Below are 19,058 nucleotides of genomic sequence, written 5' to 3'. Positions count from 1 at the left end.
TGTGGGGCATATCTAGTCCAAACCAGTCTTGTGTATATGAGTGTGTGTGGGTATGTTTGCGTGCACATTGTCAAGTCTGATATCAATCCCAGTCAAAGCTCCCAGGGGACCCTGCTCATATTACTGTGACATGGTGCAGTCAGTAATACGACAAAACTTACTCCAACCGGATTAATCAGGAATTTCACACATGCACACATATTCGCACACCCACACCCACTAAATTAGATGCATTAAACCCCACTGGCCCAGTAAATTAAACGTGCTGAGAGCCTCTTGGATGCATGCCAAGGCTGGAGTTTTTAATTTGCACATTTGTAAACTAATATTAAGAAAATGCACGGATTCTTTTGCAGCCCACTGAGAGTGGATCAGTCTGTATGCTAAGAAAGCCTGTCTGGCACAAGTGGGAAAAATATACACCACTATTCTGCATGTACAGGCTAAATATAGTGACTAAAACCCTGCAATAATGCTAGTGCCATCTAATGGCAATATGAGGACATGCACCTACAAAATATGGCCATTTCTCCACCTACTGGACATGTGAGACCATCTCTCATAAGCTTCCTATGTGATAAGTCATGTAGAAATATGGTAGGTTAATGAACAAAATAATCTGTGCTTACATTTTTTTACTTTATACCCTTTTAACAAATTATATAAAAAAAAACATTTAAACAATTTAATAAAAGAACAGATTTTATTTATTCACTGTTATAAATACATGATTATATTAAAACACTTTTTAAATAAGTTGTAAAAGCACCCTCTGATTCCAAATCAGTGTACAAACGTATATAAATACTCTTTGCACTCAATAAGTCTTATTAAAATAAGCTAAAAAAAAAAAATCTGAAATATTCATCACAAATATTCTCCTTCTTCTGAAGTGCAATCGTTCTTAATGAGAGGCGCGGGTCGTTTCGTGCCGTCAGTAGAAGCTGCTCTAGTTTAAACTACGCTGTTCAGAGACACACTGCAAACCTGGCCTTCTATTACAGGAAAAAGGGCAACTTACACCAACGGGCTGCAATACTACACTATAAAGCAATATTCAGCATGTGAATGCAGTCATAGAGGCCGTCTCTAAATCTTTAGTGTACTTTAAAGAAATATTTTTAAAACTATATTGTGGATACAGTGTATATGCATTTAGTGCACAATATGTGAAAACGTTCACAGGAAATGTAAACCAGGAGCCAGATTCACAAAACTGTATTAAGAAAGAAATTTTTCTTGGGTGTGTTTTTTAACTTCATTCACTTAAGTAAGTCACTAACTTATGTTTTACTTTTCTCTTAAACCTTTTGTCACGTTGTGGATCAAATTGGCCCGTAAGGAAAAATATTTTATTATTTTCTGCTGAGCTTAATAAGTACAAAGAACATGTAAAACATATAAAGTGCTACCTCTATGTTTTCATATTACATAGGTTAATATATTTTTGTATTAAAGACAGTTCTCAGCAATCTGACCAGAAGTGAAAGTAGTGTCTGCTTCATGGGGTAAAAATAAATACTAATTAAATACTGATTAAATTTATTTAAACTGAGGACAGAGCTAAGGATGCTGTTTTTGGAGAAAAGTATTATTCTTCACTAATTTGGGAGTGTTAAAATATGGGTTACTTTAACATGGAAACATCACTGCTGTTCTGAAATATTTTTTCACACTTGTCTTCCACTATGAAAAGTAAGGGTAAGCCTCTAAAATCATAAAATCATTAATGTAAGACATTATAAAAGCCAAATTAATATAATAATGTTTCTAATGTAATATAATTCAAACCAAAACTGTTCTTAAATTATATGAGAAAAATAATAGCCTTCTATGTTATCTTATCAAATAACAGTGCCCAATCAGGATTTGATTTCTGTTTCTTCCACCATCACTTATAACTATTGTTTACTGAAGTTTGGCTTAGGTAATGCTTACTTTGATTTGGAAAATCAGAAAAGTGCTTCTCGTCATTTATAGTAAGCTGTACAATGCAGCATAATCAGCTACATAAGAAAACCACAAAGAGCCTCTTAGGAAAAGTTTAGGAATTAATGCAAAAATTCTTAAGAGAATATTTGTGATTCTGATTTTTCTGCTTTAAGATTTTCATTTGGGGATGTTAACCTTATTCAATTTCCTAAGAAGAGAGTTTCCTCTTAGTAAAACCTTCTTACAAAGTTATCACAATAATTTTAACATTCACCAATGTATTTATATAGGACTTTTATCAAAAACAAACTTTTTTTTAAAGGAAAGGAAAGGCACTGGTGAATGACGCTTGTTCTTATTAACCTAACTACTTAGTGTTTATCTTAACATTTTTTCAAATTTTTTTTCTTAGGATAGCTTTGTGAATCTGGCACAGGGTTTTTGCTTACCATTCATTTGGAACATGGTAATGGGGGAAAGCTATGTATACATTTCAGTCTGCGATCATTTACATAATCACAAAACTCTATTTGGTCTACAGTTCACGGTTACTCATTGTGTGTGTGTGTGTACGGTATGAGTATGCCTGTTATGGGACAGTGTGATTCAGCAGTTTCTGTTGTTGTGCCATACGCTGTGTGTCCTGAAGAACAGAAGCTGCTGTTACGCTATCTGCTCATTTGGACGCCTCTGCAAAGCATGCTAGTGAGGCATTCAGTCCAGTCTATCAAAGCAACATATTGTGTTTATGTATTAGACACCAACTCTGCTGGCTGGCTTACTTTAAGTCCATTAGGAATTGAATAACAGTGTATTTCTGTATTAGTAGTTGACAGGAGGTTTGGAAGACACAGTTGTATTATCACTACATATACACATCTGCCGTGCACGGCAGGTAACTCTGTACACCATACTCTTTGTGTCTGTGTGTGTTTGTGTTTGTATGTGTTTGTGTGTGTGTGTTTATGTACGTGCTCTAGGGCTTCCGTATGGTGTATTTGCCTTTCTGTAGCTGTGAGACGTAGATTTTGGTTTTGCTACCATCTGTTCTTTTAAACCAGATCTCACTTGCATTGATGGCTGTTATTACTGCCCTGAGAGAGAGAAAAAGAGAGAGGGGGAGGAATAAAAAGAAAAATGTCATGAAAAAGGTTAAGAATACTAATTTAATATCAACAGTCAACAAGTTTTCGGTAAGACCTTGAAAGTCTTTGAAAGTCCAAATCTAATATTTAACATTTAGATAAGTAATTACATATCCATTATCCAGACACTATCCTATTTAATCTTATATACAAATATATGACATAAAATCTCCTGAATTTAGTGAAACATTATGTGCTTTACACAAGGACAGGCTGCTCTGTAAGGTCATGGTCATGGCTAACAATCCTTCACAGGGCTGTTTTGAATGAGTGTTGAACTGCAAGGATTACATGACCTAATATAAAACAGTTCCTTGTTGGAATAATAGTACTAATATTAATTTCAGACGTTACACTTTAATATAGTTGAATAAGCTCTGTTCTGTACAACTTAAAATGTGATATAGAATGTATTTATTGAAGATTGTATTGTTATGTTGTTCTTTAATGTGTTGCTAGTAAGAATGTGACTTTGGTGGTGTAAAAAATGCTCAAATGCAGTTTTACTACTCTGTTGGTTGTTTAGGAATACAACTAATTTACATTTTATGGTGTGCTAGTAGAAAACATTATGTGCTGTGCTTTTATTGACTGGTTTACAAGACTTTATTACTATTGGTGCATTAAATTATTATTTTATTGAATTATTTGCTCACTTATTTTAAACTTAATTTTTATCCAATTTAAGTCAGAAATCTTTCTCTTAGTTTTTCCTTCTATAAGCCCTTTAAACCTGTTAAACCTTTTCCGGCAGGGGTACATTTACCCGCTCTGTGTCAGAAATGATTAAAATTCTGAGCGTGGCGGCTCATTTAAGTCTGCTGATCTAACATTAGTGTCAGTGCATTGTTTTACTGCAGATTAAACAAGACTTTACCCAGAGAATAACAGAGAGTGAAAGAGAGAGATGTAGGGGGTAGATGAGATACTGACTGTGCCGGGCTGTCATCAGAGACTTCCAGTAGAACGCTGTTCCCCTTCGAGAATCGCTCTCCCTCATAGAACAGCGTGCCTCCTTCACATCGTACTGACAACTGACGACCTGCCAGAGAGAGGGAGATAAAAGAGATTGGTGTTTAAGAGAAAAAATTAAGTGTATAATAAAAGGAGCTAGCTTTGCATACAGTCTCTGTCACAGGAACACCTCCACTTTTTGACAGCTTGAGCTTTTTTAAACTTTAATTTGAAAGCTAACATGCCTATCGGGCATTTCTACAGCTCTGAGAGATAACAAAGTGACTGAAATACAGTGATGCTTTGAGCTGGATCGGTCAGAAGAGTACGAACTACTGAAGTTTGTCTGCTTATCAGAAAGACTCTGACAGCTGTGATGATGCAAAACTGCAGTAGTTGAGGGAACAGCTACAATCAGAAATAGTCAGAAATATTTAACCAACCTCCCTTTAAAAGATTACGGTGATGTTGATTATAGAATGTCCACTGTGGGTGGTAATGCCTTACATGACATATTACAGATATACATGTGACACTGTGGATGAAGGAATGGTAACTACCCACACATCATCAGAAATAGAATATCCATTCAATCTGGCACTCAGTGACAGGCCTCGCTTGAACTCTGATAATTCACTCCTAATAGTGTCTTTTAATAGGTTGTTTAATGTATTAGATACATACTAATACACTATTCTATTTTGGTGCAATGAAGTTACCTCCTCTTTTAGCTTTAATGATCAGCCATCAACATATGTGGTAAATATGTAAACACATCACAGCTAAAGCTAATTATTTATTAAAAATGCATGGTGGAGTGGATAGATAGATAGATGCCAGTGTTTTAGGGTACTCTCATGTCTATGTTACCTTCTGGTAGAGAGTTATTGTCAGATCTGGTGGAGTTGTTAGATACACTATGTTTTTTGTTACTTTGCTCAGTACATAATACATTTATATAGAACTCATTCAAAATATTTTCCTTTCTCTAGGATAATGAGTGCCTGTCTATCTGACCATCTGCCTATCATCAAGCTACTGTATCTGAAGATGCCTCAGACTGCAACCCTTCATTACAGATTTATGTTTAATGGACTCTAACTGCTGCTAACACTGCAGCATAACAACATTATATATATATATATATATATATATATATATATATATATATATATATATATATATATATATATATACAGTACTGTGCAAAAGTTTTAGGCACCAAAGCAAATCATTTCCATTTACCTCAGCAATATGAGTGTCCACATATGCACATATGATTTGAACAGATGCAAATAAACATACATACAGTAAAATGTAAGAAGGAATTCTCATTTTTAACTAATTATGTTATATCCTGTGAGCCAAGCTGAAGAAAAAAGTGTATTTCTCCTGGATGCTCCTCAGCCAGCATATATGTGTATATGTTCAGTTCCGTTTAACCAGTTTACTAAACCAGGTGTTGATATGATGAGAACTAGAAATAACTCTATTAAACTCAGATGAGGAGAGATTAGGAGATGTTTGAAGGAAAACAGGGCTGTAAAGCTCTGCTTTTTGTAACATTCCTGTTTGTATTTATTGTAATGCTGGTGTTTTACTGAGCTAATAAACACTTACTTCACAGGTAAGAAGCTTTTTCTTTACTGAAATTCCCACAGGTGCCTAAAACATTTGCACAACACACACACACACACACATATATATATATGGATTTCTGTAGAGCTGCTTTGTGACAACATTACTTATAAAAAGCTCCACACAAATATATAAATGTAATTTTGATCTGATTTCAGTTTAAATATGCAATTTCATACAGCAGTTAGATGATTGTGGCATGGCAGTATTAGACAAATACCCTACTTCTCTAAATGTGCATGTGTTATGTAGTTGCACTCCCATTTAATACCCTAGATGAAAGGATTTGTAGGACAAGGTGACATTAACAGCAGAAAAAATATTTATTTCATTTTTATTTGTGTAAAATGTTTTTATTTTCACATAAACACATTTTAAAACAGGTCTAAAATGTCCACATGTCTGGGGGGGGGGGGTGAATACTTGAGATTATACTATATTTACAATTGTGTACAAGCAGCAATGCTATTCCAACTGTCCATTTGAACTTGGAGCTTGAAGCTAAATGAGCACATGTTAGCATGCATATTTTCTGCAGCTGCCCGAGGCATGTTAAAACAGGGTGTCTCCAAACTCACAGAGTACACCCCTCAGTAATTGCGTGCACATACACACCAGCTTATTTGCTTTGGAGGACACATCGTGTAATGGATGCATAAACTCAACACGTACACACTCACACTCTCTTTCCTCTGAGGTAATTGCAAACGATAATGAGATATTTGAATTAAACATGATATGGATTCTCTCTTTTCAGCTGAAGGCATTATATAGTTAGACAGGGCTCTCTATAAAAGTAAGAGAGAGAGAGAAAGAGCGAGTCTTAATTTGAACCGTAATATCCACTGAGACTTTTAGAAGAGGCAAATTACGGCTGAAAATATGCCTGGCTTGTGGCTAAAGCTTTGATAGGGAGTGAATTTATCCGCATGTAATGAATTAGAGACAATCAGAGCCGGCCTGCAGTTCATCGCTGGTTTGCGCCGAGTTTATTATGGCTATTTTTTTTTTAGAGCCGTGTCTCTCAGCTGACCTCTGGCCTCTGCACTAGGAAATAAAAACAGCTGCCTGAGGAGACAGAGAGGGACTTCTAGAGATTAGGAGGCATGGCGCCACAGGATGATGGGGATACACACATCACACACTAACACAGACACACACACACACACACACACACACACATCGATTAACTGCTATGCGCCAAGCTGGGACTTACTATCTGACTTCTTCTTCAAGGGCATTAGAGCAGCTTTAGCCTGAAGATAAAGACAAAGATACAACAATCAAAATTCATCATCATGATCGGTACAGACGGGTCCAAGAGTCTGAGATAACACTGGAATTCTGATTTTTTTTTTTTTCATTTTGTTCCTGGAAATAAACAACAGAAAAAGAAAAATTTATGATAAGAAGGGATGATAAATCTAATAGTGCTCAAGGAATATACTGTATAATCATCTGCATTTCTCCTATCGCAAATGTAAGCAGGTTTGTGACACTGACCTTGTGAGTGCTGAAAAAAAAAGAAACTAAAGCCTGTGTTTAGACTAGTGGAGTGTTTTTTTCTATATATATATATATAGAGAGAGAGAGAGAAACATATATGTTTATTTCTAAAATCTATTCCTTTTCTATCAACTACATCAATCTAAAGGTGTCTTCATGGCAGAACATTAGGGTGAAATGAACTAAATAAGCTAAATGAAGGCAGTCTGAGATGTTTGGTCAGGTAAAAAGGGGCTACAAAATAAGAAAGTAAATCTGACTCTAATTGCAAATTCGACAACATGGCACACCTTTTAAGCTTAATTTACAAAGAACAAAAAAAGGAAAAAAACATGGCATTTACTTCCTACAGACTCCCTGGCCAGACTCAATTGCGCTGGGTAAAATCTTGGTAAAATGGTAAGGGTCAAGTTCAAGCTTCAGTTCATACAGTACCTCAGATGGATCTAAGAGGTTTCCAAACAAGTTCAGATTTAAAATGTACGTTTTCACTTATATTGTAAAGAAGATACTATTTGTAAAACACAGTAAAAATGTAAAAGGAGAAGAGTGCAAAATATATATTTTTTTAATGGTCCAAGATTGAACCCCACATTTGTTTTTTGCATCATGATGTGAAAGTAAAGAAGTAAAAAAAGCTGTTATTTGCTTCATTTTTTGGATGAAGGCAACTGTCAAAAAGAATGCAGAGTCTGGCAAAAGCACAAATAGGAAAAACAAGTCATTTTCCTAAAAGCATTGCAGCACAGGAGAGTTTTCTTACATTTGTGGTTGTGTTACTTTTGCGTAGGAGTGTTTTTAATAGAACTGTGAATTGCAATGCATTATGTATTAGTACATTTTTATAGTGTAAAAATAACTGAATTAAATTCAATGCGCCCTCAAATTCCTGCACGAGTATCAGTAAATAAATATGCATGCTGTAACACTCCCAACACATTCACGCATACATACACATGCTGGACAGACATAAGAAGTTAACTGATCAGCGATTATGGATGACTGAGTGAGGATGAGAGGTGAATACCTTTTTGATAGCCGTCCAGTCTTCCAGTATATCAATATCCCTCAGCATGTACACTATGTAAGGACCTGAGAGAGAGAGAGAGAGAGAGAGAGAGAGAGAGAAAGAGAGAGAGAGAGAAAGATGGACATGTAGAGTACAATGAGTATGAGTGAGGCGAACAATGTAATGCAGACATACCCTTAATGAAAGAGGGATGGCGGCAGGCAAGGTGAAAGCTTTAAAGGCGGCAGAGGGACAGACACATGCAGAAGAGGCAGACAGGGGCAAATAGATTGAAGAAAGATGGGAATATATTACCTGATACAAGCGCTGCCTTCTTTTTCCTGTCTTGGCGCGCAAGGTGACTTCTCCTCTTACACTTCTTCATCCTCACCTCATCACTCCACCACTCTGAGAAAGACAGAAAGAGAAAGAAAAAGAGAGCGAGAGAGACAGAGAGAGAAGTTGGCTGGTTATATCTCTGTACATATTTGTGAAAACTACATACCTGTAACTTCCTCTGTCTTTTTTTAAAACAATTTTAAAAGGTATACCACACATTTAATAGAATAAACTCATTTATGTTTGCTTTGCTGTATGAATCTAACATCGACAGTAAAATGAACATACCTAATCCTTTAAGAGTTCCAACTTCAAATTAATTTGTGTTGTGGGCAACCCATTTTCTGAGCAGGTAAAGAGCAACATCCTCATTCCTTTTCATGCCTTTCAAATAGATTTGTGTCATATATCGTATTCTTCGCACTATAAGGCACACCAGAATATAAGGGGCACTTTCAATAAACGTCTATTTTCTGGTCTATTTTCATACATAAGTCGCACCTTCTAATTTAGCAGGTGTGAAGCTAAGCTAAGTAAACAAAACTGCAATTCTTAAAAAAAAGATGTTTTCTTTTAAAGTCAAACGAGTGCTGAATGTTATTCTACACGGATTTCTCTCCTGAAAACTGTTTATTTAGGTGAGTTTACAGTTACACTTCAGTTTACAGTAAGCTTAGATTTCCAAATTTCAAACTACAGGCCAATAATACTCACCTTTGAACGACGAAAGCGTGGTTAGCGGGTAATGCAAATACTGCTGGAGAACTAAACTGAAACTCCTGTATATCTCTGCACTTCAGCAGAGTGGCTTTACTGCTCCTTACAACCAGACTGGTAAAATTCATGGAATTAAGGAACTCTGAGTATTCAGGTAACCCAGGGCACTATCAGCTAGAAGTGTGTCCCACGTAGCTTGTTTTAACATGGCAATGTGCAGGCTACAGGCTGATAAAACTTACCTCTGAATGGCGAAAGAGCTAGCGCTTGGAGAGGTTAGCGGCTAATGCTAGTACTGCTCCAGCAGTGCTAGCTGGGGTAAGCAGCACTCTATAGACCGTACAACGGCGAAAGAGCTAGCACTAAATTAAACTTCTGTATAATGCTGCACTTCAGCAAAGTGGCTTTAGTGCTCATTATGGTTGCAGTTTCTATGCAAGCAGTAAATATTTAAGCATAATACCCTTTAGAATAATGGTAGTTTTGTTTCTATTTTATTATGTTTATGATATTATTTCAGAGATGTCTTTATCTCTCGAACACTTCACTTCCAAACAAAGCCACCCTGTTTCTCATTTACATAGGCAGGGCTAAGTAAGAAACACTGGACTTTTTTTTAACAAAATTTGAAGTTGAATTTTTACAAACATAGTATTGGTCTGAAACTGTATATAGCACCTTAAAGTTAGCATTCCAGTCAGATTTATATTTAACAAGGTTGTCTTTTTTCTGTGCGTCTGTGCACTAGTGCATCAGGATGTGAAAATGTACGTGTGTGTGCTCACCTGAGGTGATGTCCACGCTTTGCTTGTCTTCCTCTAGTCTGCGGATCTTCTCCAGCAGTTCCGTCTTCATGGCGTCAAACAGGAGTGTTCTCTCACTCTGCCGAGCGTGTCCAAACATATGTTAATTTTAGTCCATCACTTTCCACAGCATAACTTTTCACATATGAGTAACTGTGTGTTCCACATTTGCTAAAGAGTGTTACCTCCAGATGCTGTTTTGCTCCTTGTACTTCACACTCATGCTTGTGTCTGATCACCTGAAGGCACAGTTCTCTGTACACGCCTACACAGAGCAACACAAAGACAGCCCAATCAGCAAAGCTTTCCCTCCAGCAAAGTATATTAACCACAGTTATATTTGGCCATGTTATCAACATGTTATCATTTTATATAATTATTATATTAACGAATTATTTTTAATAGTTGATTTTCTCTCGCTTTAAGTTCAACGAAAGAAGCAGGAACATTTGTTGAAAGTATGAATTTTATGAATTATTTTTATATTGTTATTATTATTTTTATTATGATGTGGTGATTAAAATAATTTTGTTATAATGTAACTATTTACGGTAAATACAGTACCAGTCAAAAGTTTGGACACACCTCTTCTCATTCAATGTGTTTCTTTTCTTTTAATATCAATTTTTACATTGTAACTTTATTATTAAAGACATTAAAGATATACAGGAACACATACAGATTTTTTTTTGGAAACTTAAAATTATTTTAAACAAACCAGAATATGTTTCATATTTGAATAGTCTTGGTATTTTCTTAGTGGCTTCATGAGGTAGAGTCACCTGGAAAAGTTTTCTTAGCATCTTGGAGGAGTTTCTGGAGGTGCTGAACAATAGTTACTGTTTATCCTTTACACTGTGAAGCTCTAGCAAATCCCAAATCACCATCTCAGTTGATCAGGTTTAGGTCAAGGGAATGTGGAGGTTAAACACTTTATTATATTTACTAAGTAATTCCACATGTGTCCCTTAATTGTTTGCCTGTCTTTATTATTAATCTGCAATATAGAAAATACATGAAATAAAGATATAAAGAAAAACATTAATTGAAAAGGTGCATCAAAACTTTTGACTGGTACTGTACATGGCAATATTTCTTAAATGAAATTGGATGGAAAGACTGCCAAACACTGTACTGTTGTGTCTTTTATTTAGTACAATGAGTAAACGCACAGCGCGGAGAAAAAAAAAATAAGTAAACACTTTTACCGCACTGATTACATAGAGAAAGTGGACTATTAATTAACAAATTGACAATCATAAACAAACAAAATCTAACTACTACTAGTTCTTTTTCTATAAAGGTAAAACCTGGGTGAACATCATTCCACTGTTAGACTAACTTTTCTGCCTCAGGGTCAAGACACCTTGCAATCACTGAAAGAACAATGTATTCAAAATGTAAAAACTTTTTACAGGAGAGCGTAAGGGCAGCAGTCCATGACCTCGAACTAAGAAAGAAGAAACACTGATGCACTGAAACACTTTTGCCAAGAGGAATGTTAAAGGGCAGGTCTACAGGTTATTTAAATAAAATAGCTTACTTTTTCTACCCTGCACTGTGGCTGTGAATTCAAATAGCTCAATACAAAAACTTAAACTGTAAAAAGTGTTTTTCTGGTAGAAATTTAGTAAGAGTTTTTTTTTTTTACATTTTTAGTAAGTGTTTAGTAACCTATTTAAACTTTATGCTAAAACATAAGACATCCTTAAGGCTGAATATTTAGCTTTACTAAATGGAAAGTCATTGGCAAATAAGAGGTAGATCACGTTAGGGTTGTCACAATACCAAAATTTTGACTTCGATACCGATACCAACTGTAGTATCACGATTCTCGATACCAAAACGATACTTGGAAGAAAAAAAAAAAACAATAAAAATATCTGAACATAAAATGTTTATTTTTGACTGAACTGGATTGAACACTGAACAATCGGTGCAAACGTTTTTATTCTAAAATGAAACATTTGAACAAAAAACAAGTTTCGTTATTATAACCTTAACTATAACATAATTATCTAAACACTTCCTAAAAACTAAAACTAAAACCAGAGGTAATGGTAGCCTGACTATGTGAACCTGACGGGCGGGCAGAAGTTAAGTTCTGAATAAGGAAAATAAAGAGACAGAAGAACATTACAATGTTATGTTCATTTTAACACTCACTGTTCCGTTTTATTAATCAACCGTTTACCATTTTTAATAAGCCCATGTTCAGTGTAACGATCAAGCAGGCTACGTGCCTGACCACAGATTTGCGATGGAAACGCGAAAACGTGAACATCTTGAGTTCATGTTTCACAGCCAATGGGATAATGGAGAAATAGAGAAAACCACGGGTCCAAAACAAAACTCCTGCACACTCCTCTCCGTGTTAACGTGATTTACTAGCAGTCGCTAGTAAATCTTAGTAAAGCTACAGACAGAGTGTATCTTGACTAACTCCACTAACCTGTCGACTTCTCAGCTCTTTGTAGAGATCAGGGTGCTTGTCTGCTAAATGAATGAGCGAAATATGATCAGAATTATGTTAAATAACACTGTAACATAGAAGCATAGAACTATTATTTAATTAAAATGATTTTAAGAACAGCTAAACACAGTGCTGCAGGTCAAACGCGGAGGCGTTCACGTGCGAGAGAGACAGAGAGAGAGACAGAGAGAGACACAGAGAGAGAGAGAGACACAGAGAAAGAGACACAGCGAGAGTGAGAGATTTGCGTGTTCTGATGTGAGCTACTCACAGGTAAAGGTTCTCTTTTATCTCCTCGTGCTCATATTCTAGTCCCACACATAAGTCTGCAGCTCCCTCAGTGTTTTCTGTCGTATTTTGCGGCTAGCGCGAGCGCTTACAACTAACACCGCGGACCGCGAGGTGCCGCCGCGCTTGTGCCGAATCCGCTACTGAATCCGACTCCCGCTTCGCGGACAGAATCGGCACAACACCCCCCGCTGTACAACTGCGGGAGTGAAAACAGCGCTAATAAATAAAGTAGTTTAGTTTCACTTTCAGTTTTCGTTATTTTCGTTATTTTATTTAAAAATATAAATATAAATAAAAAACAGATGCCTACATCTCAGACTATTTTCCCACACTTCACTCCTCGCGCCCGTTTTGTCCACAAGTCGCGGACGAGAGACATCTGTTATTTTAGCCGTCGCCATTCTACACTCGCTGCTGCTCTGCTGGCTTGCGCGTGAATCGATTCATTTGTTCAGAACACTAAGTTTATCTGAATCCTGCCACACCGACTGCTGCGGTGTGAATCAGTTTTCTGAATCAAATCGCGCCTACTAAATTGACTCATTTGAAGCTAGTGACTGGGCTATATACAGTATCGAAAGCATCGAACGCTAAAGAACCGAATCGTTTGTGATGACGTAGTATCGAAAAAGAATCGAACCTTCGGTACACCGTGCAACTCTAGATCACGTCCTCTTACTTAGTTCATAATAAAATGAGGCAAGTTTTATGTTCATTAGACTGTGATTAGTGTTACCTGCCACTTGTGTGCGTAGCTGCATGTTGTGCTGCAGGTTGGCCAGTGGCTCTTGGTACTCCCCTGCCTTTCCTGTCAGCACTTCATCCAGCTTCACTTTCACCTGGTCGAGCCTTTCCCTAAACAGCCTACACACAACCACAAGGAAATATAGGGCTGCTTTCACATGTTATATAATGAAAAAAGACTTCTATTTACATTCCATTAGGGGTTACTGATAATAACAGAAATTGTAAAATACAAAATACAGTGATATCATGAAAGCAAAATATTACAAGAATCCCATACTGTTGCAAACCCTACTGCAACAACACATACAGCCTGCAAATCTACCAGAAAACCTCATATAGTATTCATGTGAGATGATAAAGAAGGCTATAAACTGCAGAATTCATTTTCATGCATTTATAATGCCTTTTCATGTCATTTTTGTATTTTCTGATGGGTTTTGCTTCATGTTTATGTAGTTACTATGGGTACCACTCATGCTACACATACACAGCAGGGTATATGTAAAACCAGCTTAAATTAAACATACCCTTAAGGCCCAATTAGATCTGGTTTGAAATGCTTTAACATGCATTAACATATACAAGAAAACTCAGAGGTGGGAAAACTGAAAGACTAATCTCTTGTTTGAAGTTATATTCACTAACTACAAATTCATGAGGACATTAAATGCTTTGAAATATATAAAAAGTGGCATGGCGTGGGTTTACAAAGTACATGATGTACCGAACACTTAATTACTACATTTTGGACATCCGAGTTTAGTGCAAAACAGAGTGTCCGAAAGACACTGAGTGCACTTTATAATCTGATTACTGCAGCAGAACATCAGAGCTGGATAAACAGAAAATAGAAAACCTGAAAAAGAGGTGAAATCTCACAGAAAAAGACGCAATGTAAACAATCACATAAAACCCAAACTTCTTAACACATCAAGTCGCAGTATGAACATATTTTAGCTACAAAATTGTTATATAGATCCTTCAGTTTCAATCAGAGGCGATATGTTTGCTTGTCAAGAATATTCACGAGTAAGAGCCAAATTCCTGTCGTTCTTACCCGCCCACTCCTCCACTGATTTAAAACGACCAGAAACAGGAGCACCCAAGCACTTTTTCACAAAAATGAATGAAAAACATTCAATCAGACCTTTAAACACTGCTTAAATAATCAAAAACTTGAAGGAATATGATTATAATCAGATTATAAAGTGCCCAGATATGATTACAGTGAGACATTATACTGTGTTCTACTGAGTTTACTCTCATAATGGTTTTGTTTTCAAAAAGTCTCTTTTCTTCTTTTAATTCTAATGTTTTTTGTTTCTTTTGTTGTGCTTGTTGATACCGTGTCATGTAATATAAATTAGAGTGCTCTTACTTGTCTTTGAGTTCCAGAAACTGCTTTTCCAGGTCAGACATCTCATCTATACACTCCATTCTCCTCCTCTCGCAATCTTCATCGTCCATCTCTGAGAGAAAATTGCATAAATGTTTATCTACTCTCCATCTTTGCTCTTTTCATCCTTCCATTTCACTAGATTAATAGACTCCATCTTGAAATTGGTTTAGACTGCCCTTTACACCTATCTGAGATCATTTTGTCTTGGAATGATTAAATGACCCTGGGTATGAGACACAGTGTTATACAAATGCAACAAAATATAACAATAATTGTTAAATGTTTATTTATTTATCTATGTATTTACTTATTAATGAGGAGATGTCTGGAGAGGTCTGTAGTCAGCACAACACTGAACAAGGGTAGTAAAATGTCACTACATTGAGCTGTCAATTCAGCTGCAATTATTTGATATACATATTATACACACCTGAACTCTCCTCATCTTCCTCTTCGTCTTCTTCTGCCTCACTCTCCTCCAGGTCACTGTCGTGGTCCTCGCCGCTCTCCTCCACTGTCTCCTCTGCCTCTCCTGCCTGCCTCTCTCTCTCTTCCTCCATTTCTCCATTAGCGTGAGGCACTTCAGAATCTGCCTCCGTATCCATCTCCTCCTCTGGTTCTCTGGCAGCAGGCTGGGATGGCATTGCTGCTGTACAAACCCTCTAAAAAAGAACTAATAAAAACAACAGCCATAAATTGTACAATTTACTATAAGGCTAAGAGGTGCAAAAGAAAAATCCAAAAAATGAAAAGAAAAAAAAAAAAAACAAAAAAAAACAGCAAATTACTGCTTTAAAATGTAACATTCAGAAAATGGTGAATGAATGGTTAAGGAAGAAATCCTTGTGGAAAATGAAAAATATTTGGTTTACATGACTGAGCGCAATCTTGATTCTTAGATTTGAGTAAATAAATAATAATTTAGATTTACTAGGGATGCACCGAATATTCTGCACCTGAAATGTGAGGACAGAGGATGTGACCTGTGTCTACAGACAGATAACTAGATAGCTTATGAATACTCAACTAGCTAACTCTGTTCAACTAATGCTGAACACCATCCCTCTTAATTAGTGCTGGGCGCTATACCAGAGAGGGGAATTAAAACCGGTATGCATTTTTTACATACCGCTATACCGCAAGAGTAGAACAGCACCGCCAAAGAAGCAGAACTAGCCAGTTAGCATAACAAGTGGAGCCTAGGGCTTGTCTAGGGCTGTTCTGTCTAAGAGAATTGAAAACAGCACTTTATCTCCTGCTGCTGTTCCTCACTGTATGAGTGTTTTTTATGCAAGTAAAATAGAAAAACAACAATAAACGTCAATTTTTCATTTCGCTTAAAGGACAATTTTAATGCACACTAAATGTATTTTTTTGTAAGTCACAAACCTACAGATCTGGAAAAAGAAGAGACCAGACCACTTAAAAATGATGAGTTTCTTTGATTTTTACTAAATTGAAGGACTCTGGGATATAATCAAGAGGAAGATGGATGATCACAAGCTATCAAACCAAGCTGAACTGCTTGAATTTTTGCACCAGGAGTGGCAAAAAGTTATCCAAAAGCATTGTGTACTGGTGGAGAAAAGCATTGTGTACTGGTGGAGAAAAGCATTGTGTACTGGTGGAGAAGAACATGCCAAGATGCATGAAAACTGTGATTAAAAACCAGGGTTATCCACCAACCAAATATTGATTTCTATATTGTTAAAACTTTATGGATATTAACTTTATTTTGCATTATTTGAGGTTTGAAAGCTCTGCATCTTTTTTGAGTAAAATTAACCAATGTTCATTTACTCAAACATATAACTTACCTATAAATAACGAAACCAGAGAAACTGATTCAGAAACTGAAGTGGTCTCTTATTTTTTTCCAGAGCTGTATATAATAGCCCATTCATACAAAATAAAAGAAAATATAATAAATGATAAAAAATACCGTGATATGCATTTTTGGTCATACCGCAGAGAACTACTCAAAATGTTTACAAAACAAAACCTCCTGCCTCCATATAAACAGTTAGCTTTAGAGAGACTCCCAAGCTGAATAAACCAACCCATAACAGTGCTAACGTTAGCTAAATGTTTATACTACATTCACTAAACGTCTTGTATGGTGAACCTGATCTCTATTAGAGGTCGTAACCTCCTAGCTGGTGCTGACAGTTGCTCCAGGCTTGGTGTTCAGAGAAGCTAGGTTATAAGTTAGCAGCTTAGCAGCGCCACATATACTCCTCTGCTCCAAACACGGAGAACAGAGCGCTTTATTCACCGAAATAAAAACAGAACCAGTCCCGGCCCGGGTTCTTTAAGCTCGGTGTGAACCCGGTAAAGGTGTAATAAAGGTGTAATTATCACTGTCCACACTGCCCCGTCAGTCACTCTATCACTAGCTGTGCTGTGTCTCTCTCTCTGAGCGCTGAAACCGTTGGTGGGCTCCTAGTTACAGGGATTAGCCTGCTGCTGATGCAGGCAGCAACAGTATTAACAACACAAATACACTCTTATAAACATTTATAAACCAGAATTAACGCCGTCCAGCAGTCTTACCTCGCGCTTTAGCTCGTGTTCAACTCATACAACAGATTAAATATCTATTAAATAGTCCTAATTATTTAAATCGAGCCAACTACGGCAACTTCTACTCGTCCACTTCCTCAGGTCCTGCGTCTGTTTCTGCCCCGCACTGGCCAGTTTCCGCGCTGGCCAATCAGAAGCCTCATCAAAATATAGCGGTCCAATAAAAGAGCAGAATCTACGCAGCGGTGAGTCATCGATGAGTACAGTAACCCCACACCGACCAATAATAGCACTGACTGTAAGCGAACAGGTCCGCCTGATGTAAATGAATGGAGTTCCTGAACTGCCCTTTCGCCAATACTAGACTACACACCGGACAACCAGGGATAATAAGATTATATATACTTTAATACAGTTTAATGAATTTTAATCGCGTATAGAAACAAATATAAGAGAACTAACTAACTATTATTATTATAATTAAACTACAACTACTGTATTACACCATTTACACATCTGAACTTCTGACACCTGTTGTTGATTTAATAACATTTAGGGCCGGGGTGTTCTGTCGAGTTATGCTACCCATCGATACGTGCTTCCTAAAGGCACTGCGCATGCGCTGACCTACACTTTTTGATCATGGACTCACTGTCATTGCACAAAAGTGTAAATGGAAAATAATAATTAAAAAATATATATATATATACATATCCTTTTATTTTTTAAATAATAGTTATTGCATTTATTATTATTAAGGTAGTTGTGCTACCTTGTCAAAGTGTGCTACTCTAGTGTATATTTAACTGTAAAAATACAAAAGAAAAACCATATTAGAGCATATTCGCAGAATTAGCATATTCCTAGAACTCCCAGTAGATGTTGCTAGTATATTTGAATAGCATATATTACTGTATCGTGGTAAATTTTGGCAACGAGAGATCATTACAAACTGCTTTTGTATTTTTATTGTTTTTATAAGAATTGTTTTGTTTATTATAATTAATTTTCATTCACACTTTTGTGCAATGGCAGTGAGTCCAGGTTGTTTAATGCACAAAAAAACACTGGTGTTGTATCGAGTTGTGCTACCCATCCATAGTGCTACTTATTGGACCTGCACAAGAGCTGACCCATGAGTTTTAAAATGTTTTCATGTGTTTTTTACCACTGACTATTATTATTATACTTGATTGTTACAATGGTATAATTAATTAATTAATTAGCTTATACAAATTATGAACAGTTATGAATAAAAAAATGGTTTTCAATTACCATTATGATCATAATTGTAGGCTTCAAAAGCTCCTACCTAGCTAGCTTGCTAAGCTACTAGCTAACCATAAGCATGTTCTTATATGGTGCTTTACTGTCTTTTTACCATTGAATAAATTTAGCTAGCTACACTAAGGTAGCATGGTTTGACAAGGTAGCACAAATCATCAGAACACCGATTTTCAGGACATGGATTAAGTCTAGCCCCAGACTAAATTTCCCTTTCAATAGTAAATTTTCATTCTGATTTAATTCAGTTTATAATGCAGTATATTAGTATGTTAAACTTTCACAGAGTATTAAGAGA

At 36.4% G+C, this 19,058-nt stretch overlaps 1 protein-coding gene across 1 annotated transcript; it reads right to left on the bottom strand.

Moving 5' to 3' along the window:
- Nucleotides 1–690: 690 nt before the first annotated feature.
- Nucleotides 691–17,648, bottom strand: brms1 (BRMS1 transcriptional repressor and anoikis regulator). Its single transcript, XM_007242042.4, has 11 exons — nt 17,507–17,648; nt 15,384–15,626; nt 14,933–15,023; nt 13,544–13,671; nt 10,229–10,308; nt 10,026–10,122; nt 8,500–8,592; nt 8,203–8,267; nt 6,886–6,925; nt 4,011–4,119; nt 691–3,026 (listed from the first exon to the last, which is right to left on the bottom strand). The coding sequence occupies exons 2-11, from the start codon at nt 15,595–15,597 to the stop codon at nt 2,909–2,911; spliced, it is 1,035 nt and encodes a 344-aa protein (XP_007242104.2). The 5' UTR covers nt 15,598–15,626; nt 17,507–17,648; the 3' UTR covers nt 691–2,908.
- Between the last annotated feature and the right edge of the window lie 1,410 nt (nt 17,649–19,058).

The sequence above is a fragment of the Astyanax mexicanus genome, chromosome 8 (genome assembly GCF_023375975.1).
Source record: "Astyanax mexicanus isolate ESR-SI-001 chromosome 8, AstMex3_surface, whole genome shotgun sequence".
Lineage (NCBI taxonomy): Eukaryota > Metazoa > Chordata > Actinopteri > Characiformes > Acestrorhamphidae > Astyanax > Astyanax mexicanus.
Note: the sequence above shows the minus strand (reverse complement) of the source record. Positions and strands in the feature narration are given on the sequence as shown.

Coding starts and splice junctions, on each gene's coding strand:
- brms1 (XM_007242042.4), bottom strand. CDS start 15,597: ATGCCATCCCAGCCTGCTGCCAGAGAACCAGAGGAGGAGATGGATACG. Junction 4,120..6,885: donor CTTGAAGAAGAAGTCAGATA/GTAAGTCCCAGC, acceptor TCTCTCTGGCAG/GTCGTCAGTTGTCAGTACGA. Junction 3,027..4,010: donor TCTGATGACAGCCCGGCACA/GTCAGTATCTCA, acceptor TCTCTCTCTCAG/GGCAGTAATAACAGCCATCA.